The following is a 13577-nucleotide window of genomic DNA, read 5'->3' on the forward strand; positions in this document are numbered from 1 at the left end:
ACACTGCCTCCTAATAACCTAAGTAAAGAGGTTGAACCTGATGGCGTACTACTACTACTACTACTACTACTACTACATTTACTGCATGCACCTCCGAAAACACACCACACGACCACAACTACACGGAACCACACCAGTTTGAATCATTTTTCAGCTTACATTTGAAGCTCCACGCCCAACAGGGAGGTAACAGCGGTGGAATGAAGCGCACGCCGTGTTTGTGTCAAACAAAAAGAAAAACGCTGTCATCCAGTTGGATTTCTGAACCCAGAGAGTCTGGTCCTTTAGGCTCAGCAGACCCCGATGCTGCTTAGATTAAGACCATGATGATGATGATGATGATAACTTTCTCGGTGTGAAACAACAACAACAACAACAACAAAAAATCTCTTTGTTCTTGTCTGATATTATGATTGAGCAATGGCATAAAGAGTGGAGGTGGAAGGGAAAAAAAAAATCCGAAAAAAAACAAACATTTTAGCAATATTTTCATTCTTTCAGGATAATCTGTGTTTTTAGGGGGTGAAACAAACACACGTTTACGCCCCCTCCTTACTCTTGTTTTTACTCCTGTTGCGTCCTTGATATTCACATTGTCTTAAAGGTACTTTCTGTGTACATTTCTTTGATGAAAAAAAAAAAAGAAAAAAAGATTTTGCTTTGTAATTATTATGTTGTTTTATTTTCTCGGGTTTTTGTATGATCTTGTTCATTTTGTGGGGGAAAAAACTGATACTGATGCTATTTATTTTCTATTTGATCAGGAAATGTAAACTTATTTGAAGATGATGGTCAGGTTGTGTGTGTGTGTGTGCGTGCGTGTGCGTGTGAATCAGAGAACAGGAGTCGCACGTGGACAGAAAAACGAGAGAAAGCGCTTCTCTCTCTCTATCCTTGTCTTCTTCCTGAGGGACAGGGTTTGAATCCGAATGTAACGCAAAACAAAGCGATGGTTTGTTTTTTTTTTGTTTTTTTTTCCGACACATAGACATCCGCCAGCTGCTCCGTAACCAAACATTCAAAAAACAAAAAACAAAAAACACTCTGGGCACAAAAAACACGCTTCAAATCACATCAAGGTTTTTCAAATCGGTTTATTTAATGATTTAGCTCCAGATTTCCTCACCGCTTTGTTTTCTGTGGTGAAACTTTAATCTGACGCTGCAGCTTTGAATTCAGTTGAGCGTGCACACGTCGAATCCCAACCTCCAGATGCAATTGTCTGAAACTAATTTGTGAAATAAACATTAACGTCATTGTGGAGCTTGAAAAAGCGATAATCGAAATAAAGTCAAACTAAAGGCGCACTTGCAAGATGTCTGCATCTTTTGGCCGTTATGCAAAACCACCTGCGTCATCCCCGTGACGACCAAGCAGAGTCATGATTGGACACTTTGGAAAAAGTTAGAAATTTGAACCCAAATTAAGTTTTTTAATATATATATATATATATATATACGCATGATAATAGTTCCCAGTGATTCCTGTTACGGAACCAGACTACGTAAATACAAGATGAAAGAGCGGAAATCAGGAGAATTATGTGAAACAAAAATGTTTTGATTCTCTTAATTACCCACAAGCCCCTGTGGGCTCCATTCTGTTTGGGAACCACTGACAAATACTTGTCCCTGTTTTCTGCACTGATGTAATACACGCCCGTCACTCTGGGCACAACACGCAGAACAAACCAAAGCTTCACCTTCAGTTGGATTTCAAGCATTGTTTTGATTCAGGCAAAAAAACACAAAAAACAAAAGAAAAAGAAAAACAAGAGACAAAACCTGACCTCACTGAGCTTGTTTTATTATTTTCTTCTGGCTTGCTTGTTCACAAACCCTCATGATTGTAATTCAGCTGACCCCGGGGGTGGAGAAATGGAACCCCGGGCTCCCACTCTTTTAGAAATTCTCAACGACCAAACTGATCCATGGCTAGTTTTCCTCACTTCTAGAATTGCATCCAGAGCGTTGGGGTCGTCCATCGCCTCACGGACGACCGCCAATCGCTGCCCCCGTGGTCGTTTCTGACCAAATTGAATCGAAAAAATCAAGTCAAGTAGGCGTGAGTGGATTGGATGAAATGTAAAAATGAAAACGCGAGGAGGAGGAGGAGGAGGAGGAGGAGGAGATCAAGGACGGGAAAGACATAGTTAGACGTTAGAATGGCAATAAGTCAGAGCAACAGTAACAATGAAAATAATATAATGTTATCGAAAAACCTACAACTGCATAACGTAGCAATGTCACTCATTTTCTAGATTTGCACTGTCTGCCCAATGGTCTGTGTTTGTTGTGTTGAAGAAAAACCTTAGAGATGACGAGACAGATGATGCAGAAGAAGAAGAAGAAGATGTATATTTTGGGGACCAACACAATGGTGGTGGTGGTGGTGGCGGGGGTTTGAATGTAGAGAGGCTTACTACTGTATGTAACATTACAGCGGGTGTAGAATGGAGAAAAAAAACAACAACAACTATGTGCTAAAAAAAATGAAACTTCACTTTGAGAAAACACTCTGGACGTCTGTGCTGGTTTTTTATGTGTGTCACGTGTGTGTGTGTGTGTGTTTGTTTGTTTTTTTGTCTCTGCAGCTAAATGTAATTTTACTTTTGCTTCAACAAAAATCACTTGTCATTCCCAGAGACGAGGTCAGGACACACAGACGCGTCTTTAACATGACATTTATCCCATAAATCATGCATAGGATGAATTTGTTTATTCAATAATCAAACATACCAGTTTAAAATGATGAAAGTTAACAGGTAGCAGCAAGTGACGATAGTGGATGTATATGTAATGTAATGAATGTGTCTCCATACGTCCAGTCCTTTGTCAGGAGACGTGTCAAGTTTACATAATTGGGAGTAGACTTGTTGGACAAAGAATTGCACACACACACTCACACACACAGATACAGGCTGAGGTTAAGACAACATAGACAAGCATCAGCATTTTCCAGGGAGTACTCATTATTTCTGGCTTGGGGTCTCTAATGGTATTTCATTGTAATTGCTATGATGTCAGAGTGTCCGTCCGCCCTAATGGCCTTCTAAAAACAATAACAAGGACAGATTGGTTCCATTCACTGCTTATTTGAGCAGAGACACACACAGGACTCCAGCAGCTCATAAGATCTTCAGCAGAAAGGGTAAGTGTAAGTCTTTTTTCTTCTTCTTCTTTTTTACCTCAATTATATAAGATATGCTTTACTGCAAAAATGAAGCATTAAGACTGTTTTCCACTGTGATGCCAACTAATTAAGACTCAGGTGGATCAAGTGTTAGAGTGCTCAGTAAAGTCAGAGTGGGATGTTTGTAAGTGTCTGAGTTTATACATGTATTCTACATTGTTGTGTTCATGCAGAAAGTATTTTAATCGGAGTGAAATGTTCCACTAAGCTGATGTGACTGCAGTCTTTTCAGTGCACTTTAAGTGGTTCTGCTTGACAATGTGCAGAATAATGAAGCGGATGTCTCGAATAGCATCGCAGAGAGGCACGACTCTTGATTCTCATTCAGCCCAAATGAGAAAAACTGCTGCTCCTAAATCACATTAAGTAACTCCCATGTCAGATTTTATATGGTTCTGCACCAACTCTTTCTTTCTTTCTTTCTTTCTTTCTGCTATTGGCTGCAGTAGCAAAAGTAGACACTAGAGGGAGATGTGGCTCAGTGTCTCATTGAACACCTTCCACTCATGAAACTAGTGGCAGAAAACATCACTTATTCATTCTTTCAAGACACGACTGACATTGATTATTGAGTTATTGCAGAATTCCATACACTGTATTTACCTGTCATGTAATAGATATGAATGTAAAAAAAACAACTAATGTATATAGTATGAGCATTGTTTCTAAACTAAACTGGACTCTCTCTCCATCATACCCAGCATGCATCTCCACCCTTTGTCCCTCTCTCTCCTCCTCCTCCTGGTTGCCGAGGCAACGGTGATGTGCGTTGCTGTGACGACCGCCCTCCACGGCTTCCGCGGCTGCGCGGTGCGGGAGTTCACCTTCGTGGCCAAAAAGCCCGGCTGCAAGGGACTGCGCATCAACACGGAGGCCTGCTGGGGGCGCTGCCACACCTGGGAGGTAACACTCACACCGCGTACATAAACACACACACACACACACAGTAAGGAGGGAGGGCGTCAGTTATATTTCACCGGTGTAGGCTATTTCTGAAATGGCTCCATTACACTGGAATTTTGAGAAATCCAATGAATGATTTATGACCCAGGACTCAACCCAAACCATGAAAGGGCTGACGTCCCAACTCTCAGCTCTGACCCATATGTTACTGTCATAAAAGACACTCAAATCACTCGGAGTCGGTTAGGGAGGGTGAGCGAACTTTCACTGGGCTTGTTCTGGTCCATGGAGATTCATATTTCACCTCAGAGTAATTGAAAAACCAAGTTTATTGGGTCAGGAACTCAGAGTGGATGGAGAGAGAGAGTGCGAGAGAGAGAGAGAGGTCTGAATCAGCAACATTAGCGATGACTCATGGTAGGACGTCAATATTAGAATTTAACTGGCTTGAGAAACAAAACAAAGAAGCAATCTTAAAGTTCATATGCTCTGCTTTTTTTTCCCCCTCGTACTTTTTCTACTGCATGTCGTGATGTTGTTAATCTCCTGAGCTTTTTAAGCACATTTCCTAATCCTCCTCAGAGGGTGGAGTTCAATTAAAAAGAGAGTAGACACAATAAAAAGCACCTCTGGGGTGCAGTGGCTGAGTGGTAGAGAAATTCACAAATGCACCCTTTAGTCAGAGGAAGGACACAGCAAACAAATATTGTGACATCATTTCTGTTCTTAAAGACCAACCAGAGGCAGAATGACCCCTTCAAGTTACACACTACAGCTTTAAATGTTCTGTACACTCATCCTGTGACGCACATGTCAAAGACTCTCTGGCATTCACTGACAACAGACCGTGTGCTCCATATGTGTGTTTGTGTTAACCCTCCAGAAACCGCTGCCGGATCCTCCCTACATCCAGCGGCACCACCGCGTGTGCACGTACAGTCGCACCCGCCACATGACCGCCCGGCTGCCGGGCTGCCAGCCCAACGTCTCCGCTCTCTACCACTACCCCATGGCCCTGCACTGCCACTGTGCCATCTGCTCCACGCAGGACACCGAGTGTGAGACCTTCTGAGGGACAGAGCAGCGCTTACGCGACATAACCTTTAACCTTTAACCTATAACCGTCAGAAAGGCTATGGGCGTCTACTCATTCTAACAACACTGTCCACAATAACTTTACACTTTTACTTAAACAAATAAACGATGGTGAAATAAGAGATCTGTGATTGTTTTTGCCATGATATTAACAAAACGACAAAATACTATATCAAGGGTTTCCTTTGTATACACTCTATGTTTCAACTGTGTCTGCACAATGTTCTGTCTTTGCATTGCCAGAATTATGTGGCACCCAAAAATGAGATTAATGATTAGATTAGATTAGATTAGACTTTATTCATCCCACACTGGGGAGATGAAGAAGAGGACATGTTGCAGCAGTTTGAAGGACAGAGAATAGAAATATGACACAAAAATTGTAGGTCAAAGTATAAAATAAGATGAACAAAAGTAGAGAGACAATAGAAACCATTAGACATGTCTATTTACGCCATCTTAAGAAAGAGAGAGAGAGAGAGATAGAGATAAATTAATGTTTGTGTGTGAGTGTGAAAATCTAACATCTTGCAGAGCTGTGACAACAAGGGTTAATCACAAATAACATTACACTACCACATGAAATGGTGTATGGGCTACCTGAAAAAGATCTTCAACATTGCACAGCACCTGATACTGGTGCGATCCCACAGTTGCACAACTCTCCTCCAATAATTCTGTGGTTTTTATTCTATTCTTATTTTCTGTAGATGTATAAAATTTAAACAGAGTGCTAAGCCTCTGCATGACCCGTCTCGGTGCCAGGACCATTTCCACACAAAGACACAACACAAGTCCCCGTGATTTAGATAAGAATCACCAGGGAATGAATGTGTGGTAATGTGTGTGTGTGTGTGTGTGTGTGTGTGTGTGTGTGTGGCCTTTCAATGGTTGTGAGGATTTTTGTTTTGAAAGAGAAAAACTGGAAAGTGAGGACAACGTTAGCATTGGGGTTCGACTTATAGTTGCGATGGAAACCACGAGAATGCACAAATTCATGTGTGGTTGTTACGTCTTCAGGAGGTTTCTGGTACACTGACAACACCAGTAGTCCAAAAGGGGACCAAATCCTGGTCGTAATGAGGCAGAACCTCATTTATGAGGCTCTGGTTCAAGTCTGGAGGAATTAAGATGAGACTTGTGCTTAGGTTAAGATAAGTAGTTATTGTTCAGGTGTTGGTTAGGCTAGTAATGCAAGCGTGTGTGTAAATGTGAGGAAATAAAGTCAACGACGAGCACTCGCAGGACAGAAATTTATTGGAAAACGACGACGTCACAAACTGTACAGTGCATTCTTTCTCTTTTTATTTTTCGTTGACATTTCCAACATTCTTTTCGTTTCATCAATAGATTATTATTTACAAAAGTGTCAGCTCAGTTCAAATTCATAAATATAAATAAAATGTTGTACATTCTTTAGTCTCGTGTCTGTGTTTAGTGGTTACTGCAAAGGATTGAACTATTCCGCCGATGGGACCTTAATGTCCATTATTCCAACCACTGCTGATGAATGTTCTCAGTCATTTTGACATATCGTATCGTTCAAAATAAGAGAGCGGTGAAGAGTTTTATTATCTTTCTGCGTACCTAAGGTTTCTATACTATGACTATTTCTAGCTGTGTGTGAAGCCTCAAAGCAGAATATGAAAAAGGTTCATTTCGTGTGACACAATGGTTTCATACTGCCCGTAACACAAATGTGTGTCAATCAAGTTTTCTAGAGGAACCACCCTTACATCACATTATACACAACAGAGCAAACACACACTCTCTCTCTCTCTCTCTCTCTCTCTCTCACACACACACACACACATACACAAGTGTACAGTTTCAATACTAAAGCACTGGGTAAGTGATCCAGAGCAAACATCAGTCAATCTTAGTTTCAGTCGTGTGGTTCTGCAGATCCATCTTCTCATCTCCTGCCAAACCTCTTACAGCAAGAAAGAAAGAAAGAAAGAAAGAAGGCAAGACCCCCCCCCCTCTGTTTTTTAAAGAGTAACATGGTTTATAGCCAATTTGTTCTCAATAAATTCTCTACAACAGTGTTTCCCAGCTCCGGTCCTCAGGGACCCCGAGCCCCTGCATGTTTTAGATGTTGCCCTGCTCCAACACACCTGATTCAAATGAACAGGTCGTTATCAGGCTCTTGCAGAGCATGATGAATTAATTTAAATCAGGTGTGCTGGAGCAGGACAAGGATTGGGGAAAAAAAAACAAAACACTGCTCTACAACATTCAAAAAACAACAAAAAAAGCCACATTATTGTAGAAATAAGAAACGCTTATAATTCAACTGTTTCAACTGTAACTAATCCCGGTGGATCGTTAGCAACGCAGCATGGGCGTCTCGGTGTGTCAGTAGCGTGACTTGCGGCACATGTCGCAACGGCAGGCCTTCGCCGTCAGTATCTCTATCTCTTCATGGTGACGACCGCGGGGGCAGTCCAGGTGAACTTTGACCTGCGGGGACACAGTGAAGGAAAAACCTGTGAGCACAAATTAAAATTTCTCATTTCTAACACTACCCTCACACCCATTGCCGATTGGGACAATGGGACACCTCGTGGAGAACGTCACAGGTCATCGTGTTCTTGTTGGAGCTTCAACAAAACGAAGAAAAAAAGAGAAAGAAACCAACAAAAAGTGAAGTGCAGATGTCAGAAAATGCCCTGGGTCAGCCTACACCTACAGGTGAAAGTAGGTAACTAATATAGGTAAGTCAATAAAGTCAACTAGGTACCAAATGCATGATTGTGTTACTTTTTGCCACCTCCTCACCTTGGCGTCCTTGCTTATGGTGCAGCAGCGGGAAGTGGAGGTGATGTTGTGGGTGAAGTTGGACGCCACCAGGACAGAGTATCTGGACGGGAAGGCACTGGACTCACAGTAGCCCACACAGGCGTAGACAAGGTGGGTGCCTTTACATGTGCTGCGGCGGTCACTGCGGATGGTCACGTTGAAGGCTGGAGATGAGGTAAAACCACAGAGAGATGAGTGAGGGGGTGTGTGTGTGTGTTAGAACAGCATCGCTGTTACATTTACTGTAACTTTCATACAAGTTTTAGTCTCTAAAACTGAATACTGAATAATCATAGACCAGTGTTTCCCAATCCTGGTCCTTGGTGACGCCTGCCCTGCGCGATTTAGACGTTTCCCTGCTCCAACACACCTGATTCAAACGAGTGGGCCGTTTGCGCGGACTATGTGCGATTCTTTCATGAATAACTCACGGTAAAGGTGACAGCCAGGGGCGGGGCTATCATAGCTCCGTCCAATCGGAGAGAAGAGCAGCAGCAGTGACATCACTGGCAGCACCAGGAGGCAGAGGTGTGAGATCATGCAGAGCGACATCTGAATGGCAGTCTGTGGGTTCCAAACAGGAGAAAACATGTTGGACTCAAGAAAATGACAACATTTTTACAGAATGGGGTCCAATATCACACTGTTCAATATCACAATCTCAATTCACTGTTTTAATATCACAATGACAAGTTAAGGCCAAAAAGTGTCTATTTTAGCTTTAACTTAGGAAACCAAAGGGGCTGTGACCTTCTTAAATCCCGATTTCAGCAGCTGAACTTTGCCCTCAAGCCAAAGTGTTGCCCAGAGCAGCCTCCTCTACTTTGCTAAGGGGATTTCCCATCCTGCACGTCTGCCCGTGTGTCACTCAGCTGAGCAGCAAGTGAATAAAACCAATCACCGACTGTCTTCACCTGTTCAGTCTGCCTCATTTGACAGCTACCTGCTGACACGCGCACACATGCATACATGATCCTGAGCGTTCACGGATGCACGTGCCCGTGTCCCTCCCTCACACGCTCCCGCTGCAACACGTGTGTAAACAATAAAGTCATGTTTTCCGGGGGAATTTGGAGATCCTGACCCTTGACCTCTCTAAAATTGCTGTTTCCAGCTCCGCTTTGCTGCAACGTCGAGTGTTGGTGGAATAGCCCCACGGGGATGCCATTAACGCTGCTGGTGAGACCAAATTAGCAGGTCAGGATTCCGTGCAAGCATGTGTGTGTGTGTGTGTGTGCAAGGCCATTAACCCGTGTCAGTTGGCAGGGCAGGGGAAATACCCGGCTTTTTTGTTCCTCTGAGGTGCAGTTCCACGCCTGAAGGTTTGGTGTTTTGAGGAAAGGACATGACACTTGGGGAAGTGACAGTGGGAGGGAGGGAGGGAGGGAGGGAAGGAAGGCTGGTGCTGAAGACCACCAAGAACAGCCTGGAAAAGTTTGGACCCTAGAAGTGTGTTTAATATTATTCCAACTTCTCCTCTGAGATGATTAAGGCTATTAAGAAATGTTTCCTTTAAACCAAAACCTGTCGTACCCCTGTGCTAAAAAATACCTAATTATTCAACTATACTTATCCTTGAGAGTTCATAATATTGCAGTATTAATCCAGCCAAATAATCTTCTGTATCTTTATAATCTAAACTAGATTGTATTAGGAATTCTGATCTGACCTTGATGTTGCAGCAAACTGGTCTTTTTTTATAATTAATAAAATATCAAATAAGACTTTATTTTATATAATACAAACAATCAATCTTAAAAATGGACATCATGCATCACAAATATGTTATTTGTATTTAGAATAAGAAATCAGGACAATAATGCTCACGCTTATAAAACACTACAGCAACTTTTTGCACTTGTACCACAATGCAATCAATGCAAAAAGGAAAAATGCAAAGAAATGCTAAACATTACTAGAAATATGAATAAACATTTACCCAGAGATAACATTGAACGTGCAGATTTTCACATTTGCATTTAAACAGCAGGAGTCAGGCAGACCTAAAGGCATCATTTCAAAACATTTATTCCAGGTGTAAAAATGAGCTGGGTCTTACCTGGAGATGCAGAGTGGAGAGCGCAGCTTCTCAAGTGCAGAGCAGGTGTGTTGACAGACAGGTGTGTGTGTGAGTGAGTGTGTGTGTGTGTCTCTCCCGAGCCTCATATAAGTAACACAGGTAAGACACTTTTCACTCTGAACACACCCACAATTAGAAGAGCTGAGTGTGTCGGAATCTTTTTTTTTTTCCTTCTCTCCACTTTGTTCTACCTGAGCAGCAACACACGTGAAAACTTCCCCCGAAATATTAAGAGTTGCCTTGGACTTCTCTGTGTCTCTCTCCTGGAGTGTGTGAACATCTCTGTGTCCCTCCTACCTCCCCATCCTCGCTCTGTGTTTTAAACCTTTAGGGGGACTGGTGCAGTGACACAGAGGAAAACTAGATAGGTTTTCCATCAACGCACCCACCGGACACACACAGCTTTACCTCACACATACAGTATCTGCACACACGTGTTCACATAAAAGCACATGCATGTTAAAAGAAAAAAAACAATGATACTGTGTCCCTTCCTAAAATGCCTAACCCTTAACCTTTTCCTCACATAAACCTAATTTTAACTCTGACCCTAAAACCAACTTATAACCTGAACCTGAAAAAGCATTTCAAGTTGTCTTGACTTTCCTAAATGTCCTAATGTCTTATGGTTTATTAGTTTGGTCCTCACAAAGAAATACATCCAAGAACACACACACACACACACACACACACACACACACACAGAGTTGACCCAAACCCACAATATCTTCTGACCCGACCCTGCCCTTCCTCTTGTAACCACAAATGGAAAACCCAGGCAGCGCGCGCGTGTGTATGTGTGTGTGTGTGTGGGTGTACTTGTATTTTTTTTTTAACCTCTTTTGGACCTTTTCTGGCACATGCACTGACCTTGTCAGGACCAGTGGTCCTCATGGAGACCAAAACCTGGTTCTAATGGGGCAGAACCTATTTTCTAAGTTTAGATATAAGATTTGTATTGTGGTTAAGTTAAGTTAGAGTTAGGCATTAACACTTTGTCCAAATTAATGGAAATTAGTGTCCCAAGAAGAGTAGCTGCACAAACCTGTGTGTGTGTGTGTGTGGCCCATGTTGGGTATATTTTGGGGGAACGCCTGGCTCTGCTTCTCTTCTTCTTTGTCTTGATGAACGGAGGATGTCAGCTTAGCAACCGCCCTCTCCAAACTCCAGCGCTGCCCGTGATGTGATTATTTGTTGCAGCATGTGTGTGTCCGCTTCAGTGACGGGTCACAAAGGTCACCGTCCGACACATCAGACCACTGATGAGCACCACTGTCACTTCTCATGCGTTTTAGTCGCCCAAACCTTTTGCCAAAAGACCCACCATGGGTTTAGTTTGTTGTCTTTTGGTTGGTGTCCAAATGGAACTGGGTTTCACGGCGTCGTAGTTGCTGGAACAGCTGCCCAGGAGGAGGAGGAGGAGGGGGTTTCCTCTATTTAAACTTCCTCTCCTGAGGTTACGCTTTTGGTTTCTCAGTGAGTTTTTCCATGTCTTCCTCGAGGCTTGGGCTTCATCGGGAGTCACTGCTCTCATTTGCCAGCAAACCCTGCAGAGTCTCTATAAACCGCTGATACTAGGACCTAAAAATAAAACCTAACTCTCGGTGCTTTACAAAGTTCAAGAATCAGCTAGTAGCAATGGTTCAAGCAACTCAGGAAACAATATCAAAATGTATTGCAGCTAAAAGAATAGTTTCAGTCGATGTTTATCTCCACACCAACGGCTCCATATTTATGTTTTGATGTTATTATTCAGACTCTGGAAGCAATTTAACATTATTTATATGCCGTGCCCTGAAAACAGGCTATGTCAAGCAATACTATCAGACCTGACTGAGGGAGTGCTTGCGTGCAAACAGCAGCGGTGCAGGGGCGGGTGGGGTCAAGATGCATTTATGCAATCAACATGCTGCACAAAAGGTTTTTTGCACTTTTTTATGTCTTCAGTGGTTGAATCCATCTTGTTTTAATATAGGTTATCTCAGCATTGTGTGAACTCATCTGACAATAGTTTGAATCTAGCAGACTTTTGTTTATACTTGGACTTTAGATCATTCCCATATTCAATTTAAAATCTAATTTTAGAAATAAGATCTTCCTTTGACAACACACATGGAATGAATTTTTCTGACTGAATTACATTTCACACATTTATTGTAAACCATACTAGCAATCCATGTCAACAAGTGACAGAGGTTATTGTTGTATTAAAAACACATAAATGAACCACACTGTTAGACTGCATGAGAACTTCCTTCATAATCACAAACACACTTTGATTTTGCTTCATTTCCCAAACATTTCAGGCCATTTATTTGCCTGTAAGCCTAAATTTAGGACCAATATGTTCAGGTTGTGTGGTGCAGGCGGGGAGAAGTTACGACTGATGATATTTACCTTTTCTTTTGTTGAATATTGTGATTCTTTACATCTAGAGTAAGAACTGCTTAGATTTAAAAAAACAAACAACAAAAAAACCCCAACATTATTCACATTTTGTTTGCCTTTCATGACAGAAAGTGATGTTTGAGAAGAAACAGTTGTTTTTAAGGCGTTTAAAGAACACGGCTTGCTGCACGAGCGCGCGCCCGCACACACACACACACACCTTCTTACAAAAACACAATTATCATCTTATGGCCCCTCTACCCCAAACATTCCCCATCCAGTTATGTCAATGGAAAACGGAATGTGTGACATCATCACCTAAACCCCCCACCTACACACGCACAAACACACAAAACTATTAGTGTGTTGACTTGTGAGTTGCATGGATGGCTGCAGTGTGTGTGTGTTTGTTCTAATTCCATGCCAACCAGAGGTCGAGAGACTAAAGATGTGAATGGACCATAGCACCTCATCAGAGAGAGATGAATGAACTTTGTTAAACTGGAGACTCTTGTCGCTGAAACACACACACACACACACGTACACACACTACTATTACTCCAGTGTGACTCAGCGGGGTGACTGATGTTTGTATCACTCAGTGGCCCCGGCGCTCTCGGCTGCCGTGGTAACTGTGGCGTCTTGAATAACTATAATATCATTAATGTGTCCGCTTCCACTTCTGCCCTGTTATTTTAATCTTAGTGCATGTGCACACACATGTGCATGTGTGTATGTGAGAGAGAAATTAGATGAGGTGTGTGCGTCTGTTATTTTCAATACATGTGTGCATCATGGCTGACAGGATGTGTTGTGAGTGTGTGTGTGTGTGTGGTCAAAGAGTATAAGTAAATGTGAGTGCAGGATAAATGATGTGTGTGTTATTGTGGGCTCTATGACAATGTACGGAGAGGATTACACAAAGTTTTCCTGTTTCTAAGATAATGTTTCAGTTGACCCATTTACCCCCATATATAAACACATGTATGACACGTGCATACACACACACACAAACAGACACAATTCAGCCACATTACTGCATGTTTTGCTTCATTCATGTCTTTTGCATTTAGTTTTTTTTCTTGCAAACATCAGGTAAGATATGAATTTAAAGCTT

General features: G+C 42.2%; 2 protein-coding genes across 3 annotated transcripts; one reads left to right on the top strand and one right to left on the bottom strand.

Annotated features, from left to right (window-relative positions):
• The first annotated feature begins 2393 nt into the window (after positions 1-2393).
• Positions 2394-5312, top strand: LOC122766413 (glycoprotein hormone beta-5-like). Of its 2 annotated transcripts, none has more exons than XM_044021248.1 (3): positions 2394-3156; positions 3894-4095; positions 4979-5312. In XM_044021248.1, exons 2-3 carry the CDS (start codon positions 3895-3897, stop codon positions 5165-5167), a joined length of 390 nt encoding a protein of 129 aa, XP_043877183.1. In that variant the 5' UTR covers positions 2394-3156; position 3894; the 3' UTR covers positions 5168-5312. The 2 variants fall into 2 exon arrangements, with proteins under 2 accessions (XP_043877183.1, XP_043877182.1); XM_044021247.1 differs by having other exon boundaries at positions 2394-3150.
• A 2236-nt stretch (positions 5313-7548) lies between these two features.
• gpha2 (glycoprotein hormone subunit alpha 2) lies at positions 7549-8544 on the bottom strand. The gene is made up of 3 exons (XM_044020351.1): positions 8424-8544; positions 7972-8156; positions 7549-7653 (listed from the first exon to the last, which is right to left on the bottom strand). The coding sequence occupies exons 1-3, from the start codon at positions 8542-8544 to the stop codon at positions 7549-7551; spliced, it is 411 nt and encodes a 136-aa protein (XP_043876286.1).
• Between the last annotated feature and the right edge of the window lie 5033 nt (positions 8545-13577).

Source organism: Solea senegalensis, linkage group LG3, assembly GCF_019176455.1.
Source record: "Solea senegalensis isolate Sse05_10M linkage group LG3, IFAPA_SoseM_1, whole genome shotgun sequence".
Classification (NCBI taxonomy): Eukaryota; Metazoa; Chordata; class Actinopteri; order Pleuronectiformes; family Soleidae; genus Solea; species Solea senegalensis.